Source organism: Bombina bombina, chromosome 11, assembly GCF_027579735.1.
Source record: "Bombina bombina isolate aBomBom1 chromosome 11, aBomBom1.pri, whole genome shotgun sequence".
In the NCBI taxonomy this organism is placed as follows: Eukaryota; Metazoa; Chordata; class Amphibia; order Anura; family Bombinatoridae; genus Bombina; species Bombina bombina.
The window spans coordinates 47,881,828-47,899,019 of record NC_069509.1 but is presented as its reverse complement, the minus strand read 5'-3'; the positions used below and the strand labels follow the sequence as shown (position 1 = coordinate 47,899,019).

Here is a 17,192-nt window from a genome sequence, read left to right as displayed (position 1 = left end):
AGAAGATCTCCCAAAATCTGATGGTTAGGGATATATGGAGACTGCAGAACCCAGATGCAAGAGACTTTACTTGTCTGTCCCGAGCTCATAAAACTCTATCTAGAATAGACCTATATCTTATTGATGAAAGATTGTGTAAAATGAAAACTACGGCTAAAATACTTCCTATCTGTATATCAGATCATAGCCCTATTACAATATAAATTCAATATAATGAGCTCCGACCCAGATCTTCTCGTTTCTTCCCAACATGGCTAATGAATGATTTAAAATTTAAAAATTGGCTAAAGAGCAAATATGAAGAATACGCTGAATTTAATAAAACTTATGCCAATCGCCCTGATATCTTTTGGGAGACTGCAATGGCAGTCCTCAGGGGAGAAATGATTTCATACAGTGCTAACAGAATTAAAATATTAAGAACTAGAGAAACAGAAGTGATAAAATCTCTAACTAACTCATATAATAGATATTTGCTCAATAACTCTTCAGAAAACTGGGCCAAGTATGTTAGAGCAAAAAATGAAAGAGATTCATTTCTAATTTATAAAGAGACTAAAAAAGAGCTCAAACTCCAGGCAAGATTGTACCGTTATGGCAATAAAGCTGGAAAGTTATTAGCTAATTTGATGAGAAGTGAAAAGAGATCCCCATTAATAGACAAACTTCTTCACAAGGAGAAAACCCATACAGATACAGAAGATATTTCTAATATTTTCTCAGAATACTTTACAGAGATATATTCTCTAAGGGATTCAGATAAGGTAAAAGCAGATGATTTTTGGAGTAAAATCACTTACCCTACACTCACTAGTGAAAAAATGCTAATTGTAAACTCCCCAATCTCCGAAGAAGAAATTTTAAAGACCATTCAAGATCTCCCGTTAAATAAAGCACCTGGCCCGGACGCATTACCCAATGAGTTCTATAAAATTCTTACACCATTAATTGCCTTACCTTTAAGTAAATTGTATAATCACATGTTTGTTAATGGAAATGTAGTTTCTTCTCAATTTTGCACATCTTATACCACTCTGATTCTTAAACCTGGGAAGGATCCGACTAAAAAGGAGTCTTACAGGCCCATAGCACTTTTGAATTCTGACTATAAGATTTTGACTTCAATTATAGCTAAGAGACTACAACTGGTACTTTCGGACATAATACATAAAGATCAAGCAGGGTTCCTCCAGAAACTAAATTTAACAGCAAAAATTAGGGAAGTAATTGTCACAATAGACTATTTTAAATCTACTGAGTTGGTGGAGCAGAGGAGAGAGGGGGTTCCCTCAGACTTAGCAATTGTTTCAATAGACGCAGAAAAAGCGTTTGACTCAATCCACCATGACCATTTGTTTTCCTCTCTCTATAAATTTGGCTTCAGAGGGAACTTCCTTAAATTTGTGAAGAATCTATATAAAAAATAATTTACGAGGATGATTGTTAATAACATGGTATCCTCAGAGATACTGCTGGAAAGAGGAACGCGCCAGGGATGTCCCCTCTCTCCTCTCCTCTTTAATGTATCAATAGAACCCTTAGCAATTGTGATAAGAGCGAAAATGGAAGGAATAAAAATAGGCAGACTAGAGCTTAAAATTGCGCTATATGCGGACGACATCCTGCTATACATATCTAACACACGAAAGAATATACCTATACTTGTCTCAATTTTAGAACAATACGGATCCTTCTCGGGTTATAAGATGAATGCGTCAAAATCGGAATTATTATGGTTGAGAAAGAATCCTACCTCTGTGATAGAAATACCTTTTAGAGTTTCAGAATCATTCAGATACCTCTGGATAATGATCACTACTGATTTAGATATCTGCTATGATCTTAACATAACACCAGTACTGAGAGAGATTGGGGCTAGTATGAAACTATGGCAAAACCTTCCATTATCAATCTCGGGTCGCATAGCTGCATTTAAAATGATTTTGCTCCCAAAATTATTATATATTCTGCAGAACACTCCAATAATTATTAAGAGGAAGGATATTGAAAAAATCAATAGCATGATGAGAGCCTTTATATGGCAGGGAAAAAGACCCAGAATCTCGTTGATGAAACTTTCACTTCCCAGGAAATACTGGGGATTTGCATTACCAGACATACAGATGTATAATCTAGCCTCTCTAGCTCGAACAGTAGTTGACTGGATTCTAAATAAAGACTACGTAACAAATAATGAACTTGAAAAAAATGTAAGCTCACCATACCTCCCCACAGCCTTAATACATTGTAATTTTAAGACAGTTCCCCAGGAAATTAGAGCATTTAAAACATTAATGTATCCCTTGCAGGCTTGGAGGAAGATATGTAGAATATTATCCATTGACTGCAGTATTTCTGCATACATGCCAATTAAAGGAAATCCTAAATTTCAAGCGGGAATACAATCAGCATCTTTCCAGAGATGGCATACTCTAGGTTTGAATAACATATCTCAGCTGATAGATTGGAGTAGACATAGTATTAAAACATTTGAGAGTTTAAAAACAGAATTTAGTCTTTGTAACAAAGAATTCTTTGCGTACTTACAAATAAGACACTTTATAACTAAGATGATAAATGATTGCGGATGGAATTGGTCCCTGGGGAAACTGGAGAATTGGCTTGTGTTAGTAAAAAATGGGTTTATGTCTATCTCACCATGCTACCAACTATTAAATTCTACCAAGGGAGAGTTGAATTTAGGAATTATATCAGATGCATGGAATTCCATGATACCCCAACACTCCATAAACGCAAATAAAATTCAGGTGTCTATTTTAAAAGTATCACAAGTCACCTTATCGGCTACATGGAGAGAGTCCCACATTAAATTATTATACAGAACTTACTACACCCCAAAAAAGGGGCTTAGATGTGGGAACATTAACTTTTGTATATGCCCAAAATGCTCGCTACCCTCGGCAGATCTTATTCATATTATTTGGGATTGTCCTAGGATTTGGTCTAAATTGGAATATTGGGTTAATCAAGTACTAAGAATTTCTCCCCTGAGGCTAGATGTAGCTTCCATGGTTTTACTATGGGAGACAACGGAAGATCTCAGGAAGCATAATAAAATAGTTAATATGACTATATTAGTGGCCAGATATCTGATTTTCAAAAAATGGAAAGGAAGGACAAGCCCCAGCATAAACGAGCTTAAAACTTGTTTATAAAAGCAATATATGATAGAGCAGAGGGAAACCAATATGAAAGAAGAGAGTGACATTGTACGTTTCTTTTAGAAAATGGTCAGTGTTTATTAAAATATTTCCACCGGAGGAAATAGAGCACATGATTTACCCATTTAGGAACTCAGAGATAGTATTGCTCGGGCTATGGTAATTTTCCCAGATTATCCCCCCCCCCTTATCCTTTTTTTTGGGGGGGGGTCTGTTTGTTGGGTTTTTTTTGACTGGTGCTAAGTGGTATAATTTTTTATATATGAACTAGAAATTAATGGAATACATGATATTATGGTACCGGAAAAGGAGAGGGAAGGGAGGCAGGAAGGGAAAAAGGGAAACTAAAGGTTTATAAATTTTACCCTGCATCTGGTAATGTGTTATTTTATTTATTGTGTATATTTTCTTGCAAGAAAACTTGTTGCAGTTGTTATTGATGTTACAAGGCATCTATTGTTTTTATTTTTTTTCTTCTGTTAATTTGTTATAAAACCTCAATGAAAATAAAGATATAAAAAAAAAAAAAAAATTGGATGTTCTGTGTGAATCACGAGAGAAAAACAATTGGGTTTCATATCCCTTTAAGTTCTCTTAGCAAGCGCTGTGTTTAAAATGCTGGTGCACCGTGCATACTTAAATACACTTTTGAAACAGTTATAGCTTTTATTAGAAGCATTTTTGCTAACACATTTATTTTATAAAAATGCTTCTATTCAAAACTGTAATGCATCCATGTGAATTCCAATGTTGGGCAATTTTGGCTGGATTGTCCCTTTAAACTGAGAAAGTTAAAGGAACAGAAAGTCAAAATTAAAGATTTAGGATTCAGATAAAGCACGCAATGTTAAACAGCTATCCAATTTACTTCTGTTATAAGATTTCCTTTGTTCTCGTGGTATCTTTTGTTGAATGCATTGTGTAACCATCAATCACCAGCTAGCTCCCAGTATTGCTGCTCCTTAGCCTACCTAAGTATGCTTTCCAACAAAGGACACCAAGACAACAAAGCACTTTTTTTTTTTTTTAATAATTTTTTTATTGAGGTAATAAGACATACAAAAACAAACTCTTGTAAACATCATGGCTACACGCCTATTTGACATACATTAATATTTATGCATCTAATATAAGAGGCATGTTTTAGAGACTGTAAATAGCATTAGATCTAAAACCATAAGGAAATATGTCTAGCCATGAGTAGTACCTCTTTTTAGATACGTGCATTTTCGGATGGACATTTGGCATACAACATAACATGCGACAGTCATTGGGCCTAGTTTCAATGACAAACGTAGGAGTGAGTAGGCCTACGTTTGTCCATAATATATACAACCAAGTATATAACTAAACAATATGACACAGGGAAAGATTCAAAATTGTTAGTTATCACCTGGATTGTGTTTCCTCCTCAAGCTTTGATACGCTTGAAGGATGGCGTTACATATATATTGCGGTATTATCCAGGTGAGTAGGTGATATTTCTGATTATTGAGACAAGTTATATGTCCCGAGGCGACAGGGCATAGGGAGAAAAAAAAAGGGGGGGAGTTGGAGGTCAGGGGAATGTTTCATTAGGGGCAAAAGGACTTTTTCATATTTGAGCTGTCAGCATCTTCCTGCAATTGTCATTATACCCTAATTATTTGTTTTCTCTCCCCCAATTGTCCCAAGTTACCCAAACCTGTCCATGTAGGCCTAGTCTACCCATGCATTTTAATGAAAATTCTTCCATTGAGCGAATATATTCAATGATATCTCTGACCATACTAAGTGAAATCTGTGAAGTTCCCAGCCAACACCTTGCCATTGCTAGTTTTGTAGCCAGGAGTATGACGATACACAGTATTCTCTCTGGTTGGGTCAATTTCCCCAGTCCTAAATGGAAAAGGGCAGTATCCGGTGTCAATTTATGAAGTAAACCCATTTGGTTAAGTATTTTCGCCACTTGTTTCCACACCCCCTGTACTTTATTGCAGCTCCACCAAATGAAGGTGAGATCCCCTCTGGCCACACCCCCTCCAGCATCTGTCCGATTTATGGGAAAACATTTTATGCAATTGATCTGGGAACAAAGCACATTTTATAATAGAAGTAATTAATTTTGACGTTGCTGCCCCTTTTAAGACTACATAGAACCAAAAATATAATTTGCCTCATCTGATGAATAGAAATCTTTTCATAAATAAATTCAACATAACATAACAGTACAACTGCCTCTCTTTCAACTACAAACTCAGAGCTTTTGGTCACTAAGGTTCTAGTATAATTGTGTCTTTTTAACATTTGGGGTATTTTTATGTCAAGCAAGTGCCCTGGTGTACTATGGGTATTTTCAAGCACAATAGAACAGTGGAACTATACGTTAATATGATGTGATGCTGAAATAAGTACACCTCAAATTAGATTTGTATTAATCTCTAGAAATGTAAGCGGCAAATGAGTCTTCTAAGGATTAGTTTTGTTTAATATCCCAGCTGCCAGTCTACACAAGTGATGAGCAGGAAATCTGGATAAAGAAATACATTTCTTGTAGCAAATACAGATACTTTAAAAAAGGCATTTGCATCCAGTAATACATCACAGACCCCTCTAGAATAAAATGATTTGGTAAAATCTTGTATGTACATATTTATTATTATTTATTAATAGTTATTTTTCTACAGACTCACAGCTACAACTTCATCCTAAAGATAGACAGTGCATCAGACAAAAAGGTTACAATGTAGCACAAAATGTGTATTTTTATACCTAGATATCTATATTTATATTTTCCCAAATAATATAAATCTAAAAAGTATATACAGGTTAACTTGCAACAATAAGTCAGAATAAATAGAAATCATTAGATCCAATAATTGAAGGGTCTTTTTTTATCACTGATTATTGTCCAGTTGTAAATACACAATACATATAAGTGAATATAGCAATTTGGAGCAGGTTACAAACTAGACATGGGCATTTGAATTTGGATGAATGGAAAAACAGAATTAATTTTGCTGTTTTCTTTGTATTCATTTGAAAATGCAAAATGAGCAGACATTAAGCGAATAAATGAACAAATATATGCAAAGCAAACATTTAGTTGATTTGTTCATGTTTGTGAATGTACAGTATATGTATAAGTTCATGTAAGTGAATGTATATGTATAGATATATTTATATTTTCCTAAATAATATAAATATTAATAAGTATGCACACGTTCCCTTGCAAAGATAGGTGAATATAAACAGAAATCATTAGATACAGTATTTGAATGGTCTTAATGGCTTGAAAACACAAAAGAAATGTAAAGGGACAGTCTACTCCTGAATTGTTATTGTTTAAAAAGATAGTTAATCCCTTTATTACCCATTCCCCAGTTTTGCATAACCAACACTGATATATTAATACACTTTTTACCTCTGTGATGATTACCTCTGCAGACTTCCCCCTTAGTTCAGTTCTTTTGACAGACTTGCATTTTAGCCAATCAGTGATGACTCCTAGGTAACTCCACGAGAGTGAGAACAATGTTATTTATATGGCACATATGAACTAGCATTGTCTATCTCTGAAAAACTGTTAAAATGCACTGAGATAAGAGGTGGCCTTCAAGAAATTAGCATAAGAGCCTACCGTGGTTTAGCTTTCAACAAAGAATACCAAGCAGACAAAGCAAATTTGATGATAAAAGTAAATTGGAAAGTTGTTTAAAATTGCATGCCCTATCTGAATCATGGAAGTTTAATTTTGACTAGACTGTCCCTTTAATCAATAAATTAACAAATGCGCACAACACAATAATTTAATTGATTTGTTCATGTGGCTTTCGGTAGGCAGGAAATTATTTACATTTAGAGTTTTACACTATTTAATAGTGACTCAATTGATTAAGGCTTTAAATTAGGAGTTTTACACGATTCAATAGCGATCCAATTGATTAAGTCATTGATTTCTAAGTCAGACAATAAATATGCAATCTTCACTTTTGTTCTTGTAAATCTTGACTCCATCAAGTAATAAATATTTTAAAACAACTTTTTTGTGCTTCTGCTGGCTTTTAGCAGAAGCAGTTTATACTACTTAAACTTTCATTTAAAGCAACAGTAAAGTCAAAATTAAACTTTCATGATTCAGATAGAAAATGCAATTTTAAATAACTTTCTAATTTACTTCTGTTATCTAATTTCCTTTGTTCTTTTTTATCTCCTTTTTAAAAAAGCATATCTATGTAGGTTCAGAAGCAGCAATGTGCTATTGGGAGCTAGCTACTGATTGGTGGCTGCACATATATGCCTCTTGTCATTGGCTCACCCAATGTGTTTAGCTAGCTCTTAGTAGTGCATTGTGCTCCTTCAATATTATACCAAGACAATTAAGCAAATTATATCATATTATTATTATATATTATATTAGATAATAGAAGTAAATTGTAACGCTGATTAAAATCCCCCAAGTAAATAAAAGGTTAACACATTTCTGTTTAAAATAAGTAATAATGATGTTACCCTAAATTCAACTGAACAAACCCCTGAGCTAATTTATCATTTAAAAGAAAGAGATCTTATTCTGTTACAGATGATTTGTACAAAATACATTGTTGTCTGCTCATATGTCTATAAAAACTAAGTAATGAGTGCTTACTTGCTGGATTAATGTTAAAGGGACACTAAACCCAAATGTTTTCTTTTATGATTCAGTTAGAGCAGCAATTTTAAGCAAAATTCTAATTTACTCTTATTATCAATTTGTCTTTGTTCTCTTGATATCTTTATTTAAAAAACAGGAATGTAAAGCTTAAGAGCCGGCTCATTTTTGGTTGAGAAATGGATTATGTTTGCTTATTGGTTTGCTAAATGTAGCCACCAATAAGCAAGCCCTATCCTTAACTTTACATTCCTGCTTTTTAAATAAAGATAGCAAGAATACAAAGAAAAATTGATAATAGGAGTAAATTAGAAAGTTGCTTAAAATTGCTGCTCTAGCTGAATCATGAAATAAAACATTTGGGTTTAGTGTCCCTTTAAACTCAAACTATAAACCACTAGGCACCAAAGAAAGATATGAGTCAGATTAGTTATTATTAATTAATAAATTAATGCATTTTTTTAAGCGCATATGGTTAACTTTAAAGAAGAGTGCAGTGTGATATAATCTACTGGATATGTAAGATTCCAATGAGATTTCAATACTATAAAAATATGGAGTTTCTGATATTTAGCATACAAACACACATACATACACATATATTTACACACACACACATACATACCCACTCATACACAACACACATATACACACACACACACATACATAAACACACACTCATACACAACACACATATACACACACACATACACATACATAAACACACACTCATACACAACACACAAAGACGTACACACACACATACATACACACTCATACACAACACACATATACACACACACATACACATACATAAACACACACTCATACACAACACACATACATACACAATACACACATACACTCACACATACACACACACACATACATACACAATACACACATACACTCACACATACACACACAAACACACACACACATATATCTATATAAATATATATATAATCTATATACAGTATATATATATATATATATATATACACACATTATACATACACACAGAAAAATGTATATATACATATATATATATATATACAGTATATACTGTATAATATATATATATATATATATATATATATATATATATATATATATATATATATATACATACAAACACATTATTTGGATTTTTATTTAACAGCATTTCCTATGTTCAGAATAAATGCATGTTAAAATTGTACATTTTTCCTTTAAGATATATTAATATATGGGTATTTTCTAATACTTAAGAACCTTTCCCAGCAAAAGTTTTGCAACAGATCCACCAAAAAAAGAAAATAATGAAAATGATTTTAAAGTCACGTTAGTACAATACAACCGATTAATTACATGCTGTGATAGTCTATTTCTGCTTTCTACTCTTGATGTGCAATATACTTTCCCTGTTACTGAGCAGTCATAGCGAAATCATCATATTTTGGTCATGTCCCCTGCATATAAAATCATTATTTTCCTTTGTATACATCTTATTCAGTTGCTACAACTTATGGTATTTGCTAAAATGAATGCACTTATGTTTAATTCTTCTAAAAAAGACGTACATTGGTCAACATCCTCCTACAGATTACAAGTGGAGCGCTAATTTATCTCAGGCCCATAAATGGGCAAATTTGCCTGTTTACTGGCACATGATATATAAACAGCCATTAAAAGTGGCTGGTTATTGTGAGCTCTAGCAATTAGCCTTCCTAAATTAAATATAGTGTGTGCTTTTTAAATAAAAAAATATTAGCATTTTATTTAAATTGAGTGATGTGGGGTCTATGGGGACTGTGTGTTCTCTATAAATATGCTTATATACAAATATAATTATGTATTAATATGTGAAATATGAAATACTTATGTATATATTCATATACATAGATATTTTAATATTTGCTGCCCATCGCTGAGCGAGTTATCCCCTTCTCTGTGCTAGGTTCTCAGCTGTGTCTGGCGGCATGAGAATGAGACTCCCATTGGAGCCTATAGAAGCGCGCTCCCATAAGCACAAAGTGTCCCTGCAATGCGAATGCGAGGTCACGTTTGCATTGAGCTCAATTTGTGATACTAGCCCACATTTGCATGCGCTGGTATTACTGAGTGGAGTGCAAATATCACACTTGCGTAAGCGCAATTTTGCGCTCCCCTCATAACCTGGCCCAATGTTTTTAGACAGTAGAACAGAAAACCGAAACAATCCATCCGGGTAAAAACAGTCCATGGAAAAACATCCGAGGGTGTAGTATGCCAGATAGGCTTCTGTATTTCGGCGGAAGCCGTAATCATAGCCTGGCTTGGGCTTTTTTTTTTACCCGGACGGATCGTTACTGTTTTCTGTTCTACTGTGTATTACTGTCAGAAGATCTGTTCATGTTAAGGGATAGCCGGCTTGCCTCCTATTGGAACCCGAGCTGCATGTGATTGTTCCGTCACATGGGCAGTGATGAACCCGGAAGCGATTGGATGTGGGCGCATGGTGCGGCAGACAATGTACTCCAAACGGACCGCAGAAGCCTAAGAAGTTCTGGATCCGTGAGCAGGCTCAGTTGGATCCTGTTTTTTTGCCGCTGCTGTGATATAAATGCCTTAAGTTCCTTATTCCTAGAAAGAAGGTGAGCTTCTGTTTACCGCAGCTGTGATGTACTCACGGCAGTGAGCAAGCTGTTTTTTCACACCACTTAAGTTGTTTTTTTAACAGTGAATTTCTATCATATATAGCCGTACAGCCCCCCTCCTTCCAATGTTTTTAGAACCCTATGTAAAAATATTTTTTATGACCCATTTTTATCATTTGCAATAAAACCCCAAATTTAATCTACCTTTTTATAACATGAAATCATGTTATAAACAGAGCACTGAGTAAGACATAATTTCATTTTCTGATCTCAGCATAAGACCACAAAATCTTGTTAACAAGGACATTGAAAGTAGGATTAAATATTTATTAAACAAAATAGGGAGTCTGTAGAGATCTCTTGCAATTGAAGATGTAGTTAGTATCCAAATAAATATATATTTTATTAGTTAAAGAACAAGATATACGGTGGTTGATGAATGTACATGAATAGGAGAAAATGGTTCTATGTCCAGTATTAGCTTTTAATTACGTATGTAGAACTGCTCATACAATGTCTGTGGTGATGAATGAGAAGAGCAATATATTGTATAAGAAAAATAAAATTATTAAAAACCTTTGTAATAATATTATTTCAAAGAAATAGACTGAAATAATTAGGGAGACAGTGGTCAACTTGGTCCAACTCACAACTCAATTTCATAATTGGTTTAAATACTAGGCCTAAGTTACGTCTGATATATCAGGATGAGTCTGTCATTTGCCTTTATTAAGACTATATCTGTCTTTCCCTGCCTAAATTGTACTAACTGCAATAATATGGTGCGGGGTTCTTCATTTTCCCACCCACGTACAGGCAAGAAATTTTGGATTAGGGGGTATTTTACCTGCAACACAGATTTTGCCGTATATATAATCAAATGCCCATGTGGGTGGGGCTATGTAGGAGAGACCACCCGTAAGGTGTGAGAAAGGTTGAATCAGCATAAGAGCAGTATAAGGACAGGAGCCTTAGATGCACCCGTGGCCCATCATTTTTTGACAGTTGGGCATAGCCTAAGTCAAAAAAGATTTCAAATTAGAGATCATGTTGAGAAACCTAGGAGGGGGGGGGGGGGGCAATAGGGAGAAAAATCTTAAACAAAGAGAATTGTTCTGGATTTACACAATAGGTACTATGTGGCCAGGAGGTATGAATAGAGAGATGGACTGGAGTATTTTCTGAATGACTATCCCTTTAATCTATGTGAGATAGATATTATTAAAGTTTTAATAATAAAAGTCCTTGGGGATAATAAATTATTAGACACCTTTGCTTTAGGATATCTATACTGTGTACATATGATGACAAAAAGAACCATGTATTTGGTAATTGCATGAGAATCTCTATTTTATTTACAGAATATATTGAATAGGAGGTTTGTGCACACTAAATGGAGTTGGTAAATGAATTGATGTGGATAGGTGAAGACAGGTGTTTGCTGTAATTAAGTGGGAGGGGTTATGGGTATTTTAAGCCTGTTGGTGTCAGTGTGATTTTATACATGATTAAGGACAGTTGGTCCGAAATGTTGTATTCATTTTTTGGCTATAATAAAAACCTTTTTACACAGTGCTGCTGCAGCTTGGACTTTCTTCAATTATTGGGTTTTGGTAAAGACCCAGGCAGCTTGCACGGATAAAAACCTCACAGAGTGCTGAACAGTAATTTGTCATTAAAGGGACACTGAACCCCATTTTTTTTTCTTTCCTGATTCAGATAAAACATGCAATTTTAAGCAACTTTCTAATTTACTCCTATTATCAAGTTTTCTTCGTTCTCTTTCTATCTTTATTTGAAAAAGAAGGCATCTAAGCTAAGGAGTCAGCATTTTTTTTGGGTTCAGAACCATAGACAGCACTTGATTATTGGTGCTGTTCAATCAGCAAGGACAACTCAGGTTGTTCACCAAAAATGGGCCGGCATCTAAACTAATATTCTTGCTTTTCAAATAAACATACCAAGAGAATGAAGAACATTTGATAAAAGGAGTAAATTAGAAAGTTGCTTAAAATTGCATTCTCTATCTGAATCACGAAATAAAACATTTGGGTTCAGTGTCCCTTTTAAGTCTCATAAAAGACATATATATATATGGGTGTATGTGTATATATATATATATATATATATATATATATATATATATATATATGTATATATATATATATATATATATATATATATATATATATATATATATAATATATATATATATATATATATATATATATAATATATATATATATATATTTATATATGTATATATGTGAGTGTGTGTGTGTGAATTTTCTGAAATCTGTGGTAAGCTCTCCAGCTTCCGTTATCTAGTGTTCAAAAGTATTTTACATTGTTAAATGGTATATAGTTCTCCAGACATGTGCACACAATCTATCTAAATATGCTCTTTAACAAAGAATTCCAAGAGAATGAAGTAAATTTAATAACAGAAGTAAATTTGAAACTTTTTTTTAAAAAAATGGTATGCTCTGTCTGAATTATGAAAGAAAAATGTTGTTTCATACCTCTTTAAGTATAAAAAATACCCACAATCTGCTATCATTGTAACTCAAAAATACTCCCTTTATTTAATTGGTTACATTGATTACTTGACATAACCCTGTAAACCAGTCTGTGACAAATTTAGATGTTATCTTCTGTATTGGTTCTTACATGGGGAATTCCACAACTTGACTGCTGTTAGGAAAGAGAACATTTTTTTTTACTGAAAGAAAGTCTCCTTTCCTCTAATCTCAAAGACTAACGCAATCCTTTATCTACATTCACTGGAAGGATTTGCTATCAGAATGTCGGAAGACTATATTCAGTAAATTTTCTAATCCATCAGCTTTAGAAAAAGAACGTACAGACCATTTTCATGCTAGTCTTTAGAGACTCACTAAAGTTTTCTGACAATATATCCTAAAACATCAACCCATCTTCTACAATGAAATAACTATATATGGTGATCATTAATAAAAAATATATTTGTATTCTAGTCTGTTTTTCAATTGAATGAATCACTCATAGAGGCTTTATTATGTGGTTAATAGGCTCTGTCATATTTAATTACACTCATCTTAGATCAGATTCTGAATTAAAATTGTCAAAATAATGCATGCCTGATTACTATAACAATATCAGTATAATTAGAGTGTATTAATTTATTTTAAACATAAGAAGTTACATTTTCCTATTGCATAATTATTTTATACATCTGTTTATTTACATTATTTTTAAACATTAGGTCAAAATGGCAATTATTTTGTAGAGGTCAGAACAATTATGTAATGCAATTATTAACAACTAACATAAAACATTTAAAAATATATACATTTTAAAATCAGTTTGACCTGTTTTATTTTAAATAATTTAAATAACCCCCACAAATAAAAAATATTATTTACAGTTACCTAATTCTGTTGATATTTGTATCAATAGCCTGAGTGTTGTTATTAATTAACAACACACAGAGGAAGGATCAAGGGAGAATGTGTGATATGGGTAGGCAGGATGGGAACAGACAGGAGGTGATTGTAAACAGTCCATTTTCCAACCAGTTGAGGAGAAGCATTAGAAATAGACAACTGATCATTACCCCCCCCCCCCCTTTCTTTGACATCCACACCTGTGGGACTTAAAGCATTCTCTAAATCTACAAGTGCACAACAGACCTACATAGCCTTGATCAGCCTAAGTCCCATATTTTCAAGGGCAAAGAAGGACTAGATCGGTAGGGGATATGGTAGACTGACAATGCCAGCTTAACTCTTTAGGTTCCAGAACAGAATAGAAATGCTTCATGTAAACTCAATTCAGTGAAGAAGAGGTGGCAACATTTGAATTTCAAATCTATTTTTATTGGTTTGGTGGTAACTATTATAGGCTTACTTATTAAATTAACCTTTTGTCCTGAATCGGATAACTACAAATCTTGAAATCTGTCATTCTCGTTAAATAAATGATGTAATCTTAACTCTCTTGCTGTCTTAATACAAAGATAATTATTATTGCATTCTATGAGATGCTATAGGTGATATATTAAAACCACATTAACTCATTTTCCAAACTTAATTTCAACCATAAAATATCTTCATGTGATTATACAGACACTATGCAACCACATTATATTTTCTCAGGTTCATTATCTTCTAAATTAATTCCATTTAAGTTTCATACACTTAAAGGTTAAATTATGAATTCATCTAAACAAATTAGCAATCCGAATTAAATGTTTACATATAACGACTTATTAAAATCTTTTTTAAGAATACCTTCAAGGCAGCAGGTCCTCCAAAGCCCTGAGTGGGTCATCACATCTTCATTCTTCTTACTGGTTTCATTGTCATTAGTAGACTTGGCCTTGCAGACACCTCTGGAATAGAGCCAGTAATCTGTCCCCACAGCTATGGTCATCAGACTAAAAGCTGCAAAGGCCCCCACAGTAGTGATTAACATCTGTACACCTCTGTCACAAACCCTCATGCTTGGTCATGGTAGATTGGCTTCCAGCTCTTGTGAAACACAATTTTGTAAAATAAAGTTCCTCTTACACATTGGCTTTAAGATGTATTTAAATTATTAATCCCTTCATAGTTAAAATTGTAAGACTTTCAAAGTAAACTTTTTAGTCACTAGCCAGTTCTCAAACAGTTCAGTTCTTTTCACCAATGACACTGACATTAAAATTCAGAAGTCCATGTCCACTTTTTATTCCTTACAGGGAAATGTTCAGTTCCAGAATATTTCTTCATGCCCCTTAAAAACTGGATAGTTTAATTTGATAGTCCATACTACTGTGTAAAATACTACTACTACTATGAATACAATGAAATATACCTTGTGCTTGACTAGCAAGCCTTCACAAACTCACCCTTCCAGGCCAATCTAGCAAGATCCAATTATTTTGTATTTTTCGTCATTGTTTATAAACAGGAATATTTCACTCCTGATTTTGCTTTCACTAGAACACAGGTGTAGATGTTTGGCTCCTTTGTTATCTATGCACAGGAACCTGTTTTTGGCTGATTGTGCAATAGCTCATTGAACTGTGTAAAAGTATTTCCAGAATTTGACTTGGTGAAGAAGAAACATAAATATATTTAGACTCTATCAAATGAGTTTTGAGTAGTCAGTACCCCTAATAGATTAGCCAGATCTTCCTGAAGGTGGTACTTAATGGAGAGTTCCAGTCTTCTGTTGTCTGTACTGAAAGGATAGCTCCTGACTTAAAATCTATGGTTCCTGAATGGACTGCTCATGTCATAGATTCTGTGGGTGCTGAAAGGACAGCTCCGGCCTCAAGTTCTGTGGGTGCTGAACGGACAGCTCCCGTCTCAGGTTCTGTGGGTGCTGAACAGACAGATTCCGTCTCAGGTTCTGTGGGTGCTGAAAGGACAGCTCCGGTCTCAAGTTCTGTGGGTGCTGAACGGACAGCTCCCGTCTCAGGTTCTGTGGGTGCTGAACAGTCAGCTTCCGTCTCAGGTTCTGTGGGTGCTGAACGGGCAGCTCCCGTCTCAGGTTCTGTGGGTGCTGAACGGACAGCTCCCGTCTCAGGTTCTGTGGGTGCTGAATGCACAGCTCCCGTCTCAGGTTATGTGGGTGCTGAACAGACTGCTCCCGTCTCAGGTTCTGTGGGTGCTGAAAAGACAGCTCCCGTCTCAGGTTCTGTGGGTGCTGAACGGACAGCTCCCGTCTCAGGTTCTATGTTAAAAGAGCAGCGCTTGTCTCTTTTTTGAGTGCTGAATGTACAAATCCTGTCTCCCTTTCTCTAGGTGCTGATGCTGAACGTACAGCTGCTGACTACAATTCCTGCCTTCTGATCTCTGCTTTCCAAATGATAAAATTACTGTGTGCTTCTACTGAATAGTCAACAACGGTGGCCAGCCACACTGTCAGTGTGAAGCATAAGCCAGTCCCAATCTGGGGCTTTAAATGAACACGCCCCACCTGCTTAGAAAAGCTCAAACTTTTGGCACCAAGAGTTTATCTTAACATTACAGTCACTGAGAATCTCTTTAGGATCACACTGTCCTTCTTGCTCTTTGAATCTGGTTTCCAGCCACTTTCTTCGGAGTTCCCAAGTTGTATATTACAAACATCAGGAACCTTCAACTTTCAATTCTTATTCTCTGGATACCATTAATGTTCTCCTATGCAGAAATAAAGTGGCCGGATGCCCAGGTTATTTTGAGGATTCCATGAACTTTAAGAGATCTGGTGCAAATCGTCACCTCTAGGAATATATGGGGACTTAACCTTTCTTTAGGTTGTTCAGTGATCTCCGCTCTCTCCAAAGAACTGAGGTGTAAAGATTGATATTCCAAAATCCTGTACTGAATTATATCAGCCTCCTACACTTTCTTCTATTAAGCTTTTATCCCAAACCTGCACAAGCTACATACACCTACTTAATATCTCTTACATACACCTACTTAATCTCTCTTACATACACCTACTTAATATCTCTTACATACACCTACTTAATCTCTCTTACATACACCTACTTAATATCTCTTACATACACCTACTTAATATCTCTTACATACACCTACTTAATCTCTCTTACATACACCTACTTAATATCTCTTACATACACCTACTTAATATCTCTTACATACACCTACTTAATCTCTCTTACATACACCTACTTAATATCTCTTACATACACCTACTTAATCTCTCTTACATACAACTACTTAATCTCTCTCTCTCTCTGTCTCTCTCTCTCTGTCTCTCTCTCTGTCTCTCTCTCTGTCTCTCTCT

General features: G+C 34.6%; 1 protein-coding gene across 1 annotated transcript in view; it reads right to left on the bottom strand.

The window, feature by feature from the left end:
* Nucleotides 1-14,912, bottom strand: part of CACNG3 (calcium voltage-gated channel auxiliary subunit gamma 3) — a 182,000-nt gene extending 167,088 nt beyond the window's left edge. Inside the window, exon 1 of the mRNA XM_053694335.1 lies at nucleotides 14,702-14,912. Coding sequence (XP_053550310.1) covers nucleotides 14,702-14,912 — 211 coding nt within the window. The remainder of the gene's footprint in view (nucleotides 1-14,701) is intronic.
* Between the last annotated feature and the right edge of the window lie 2,280 nt (nucleotides 14,913-17,192).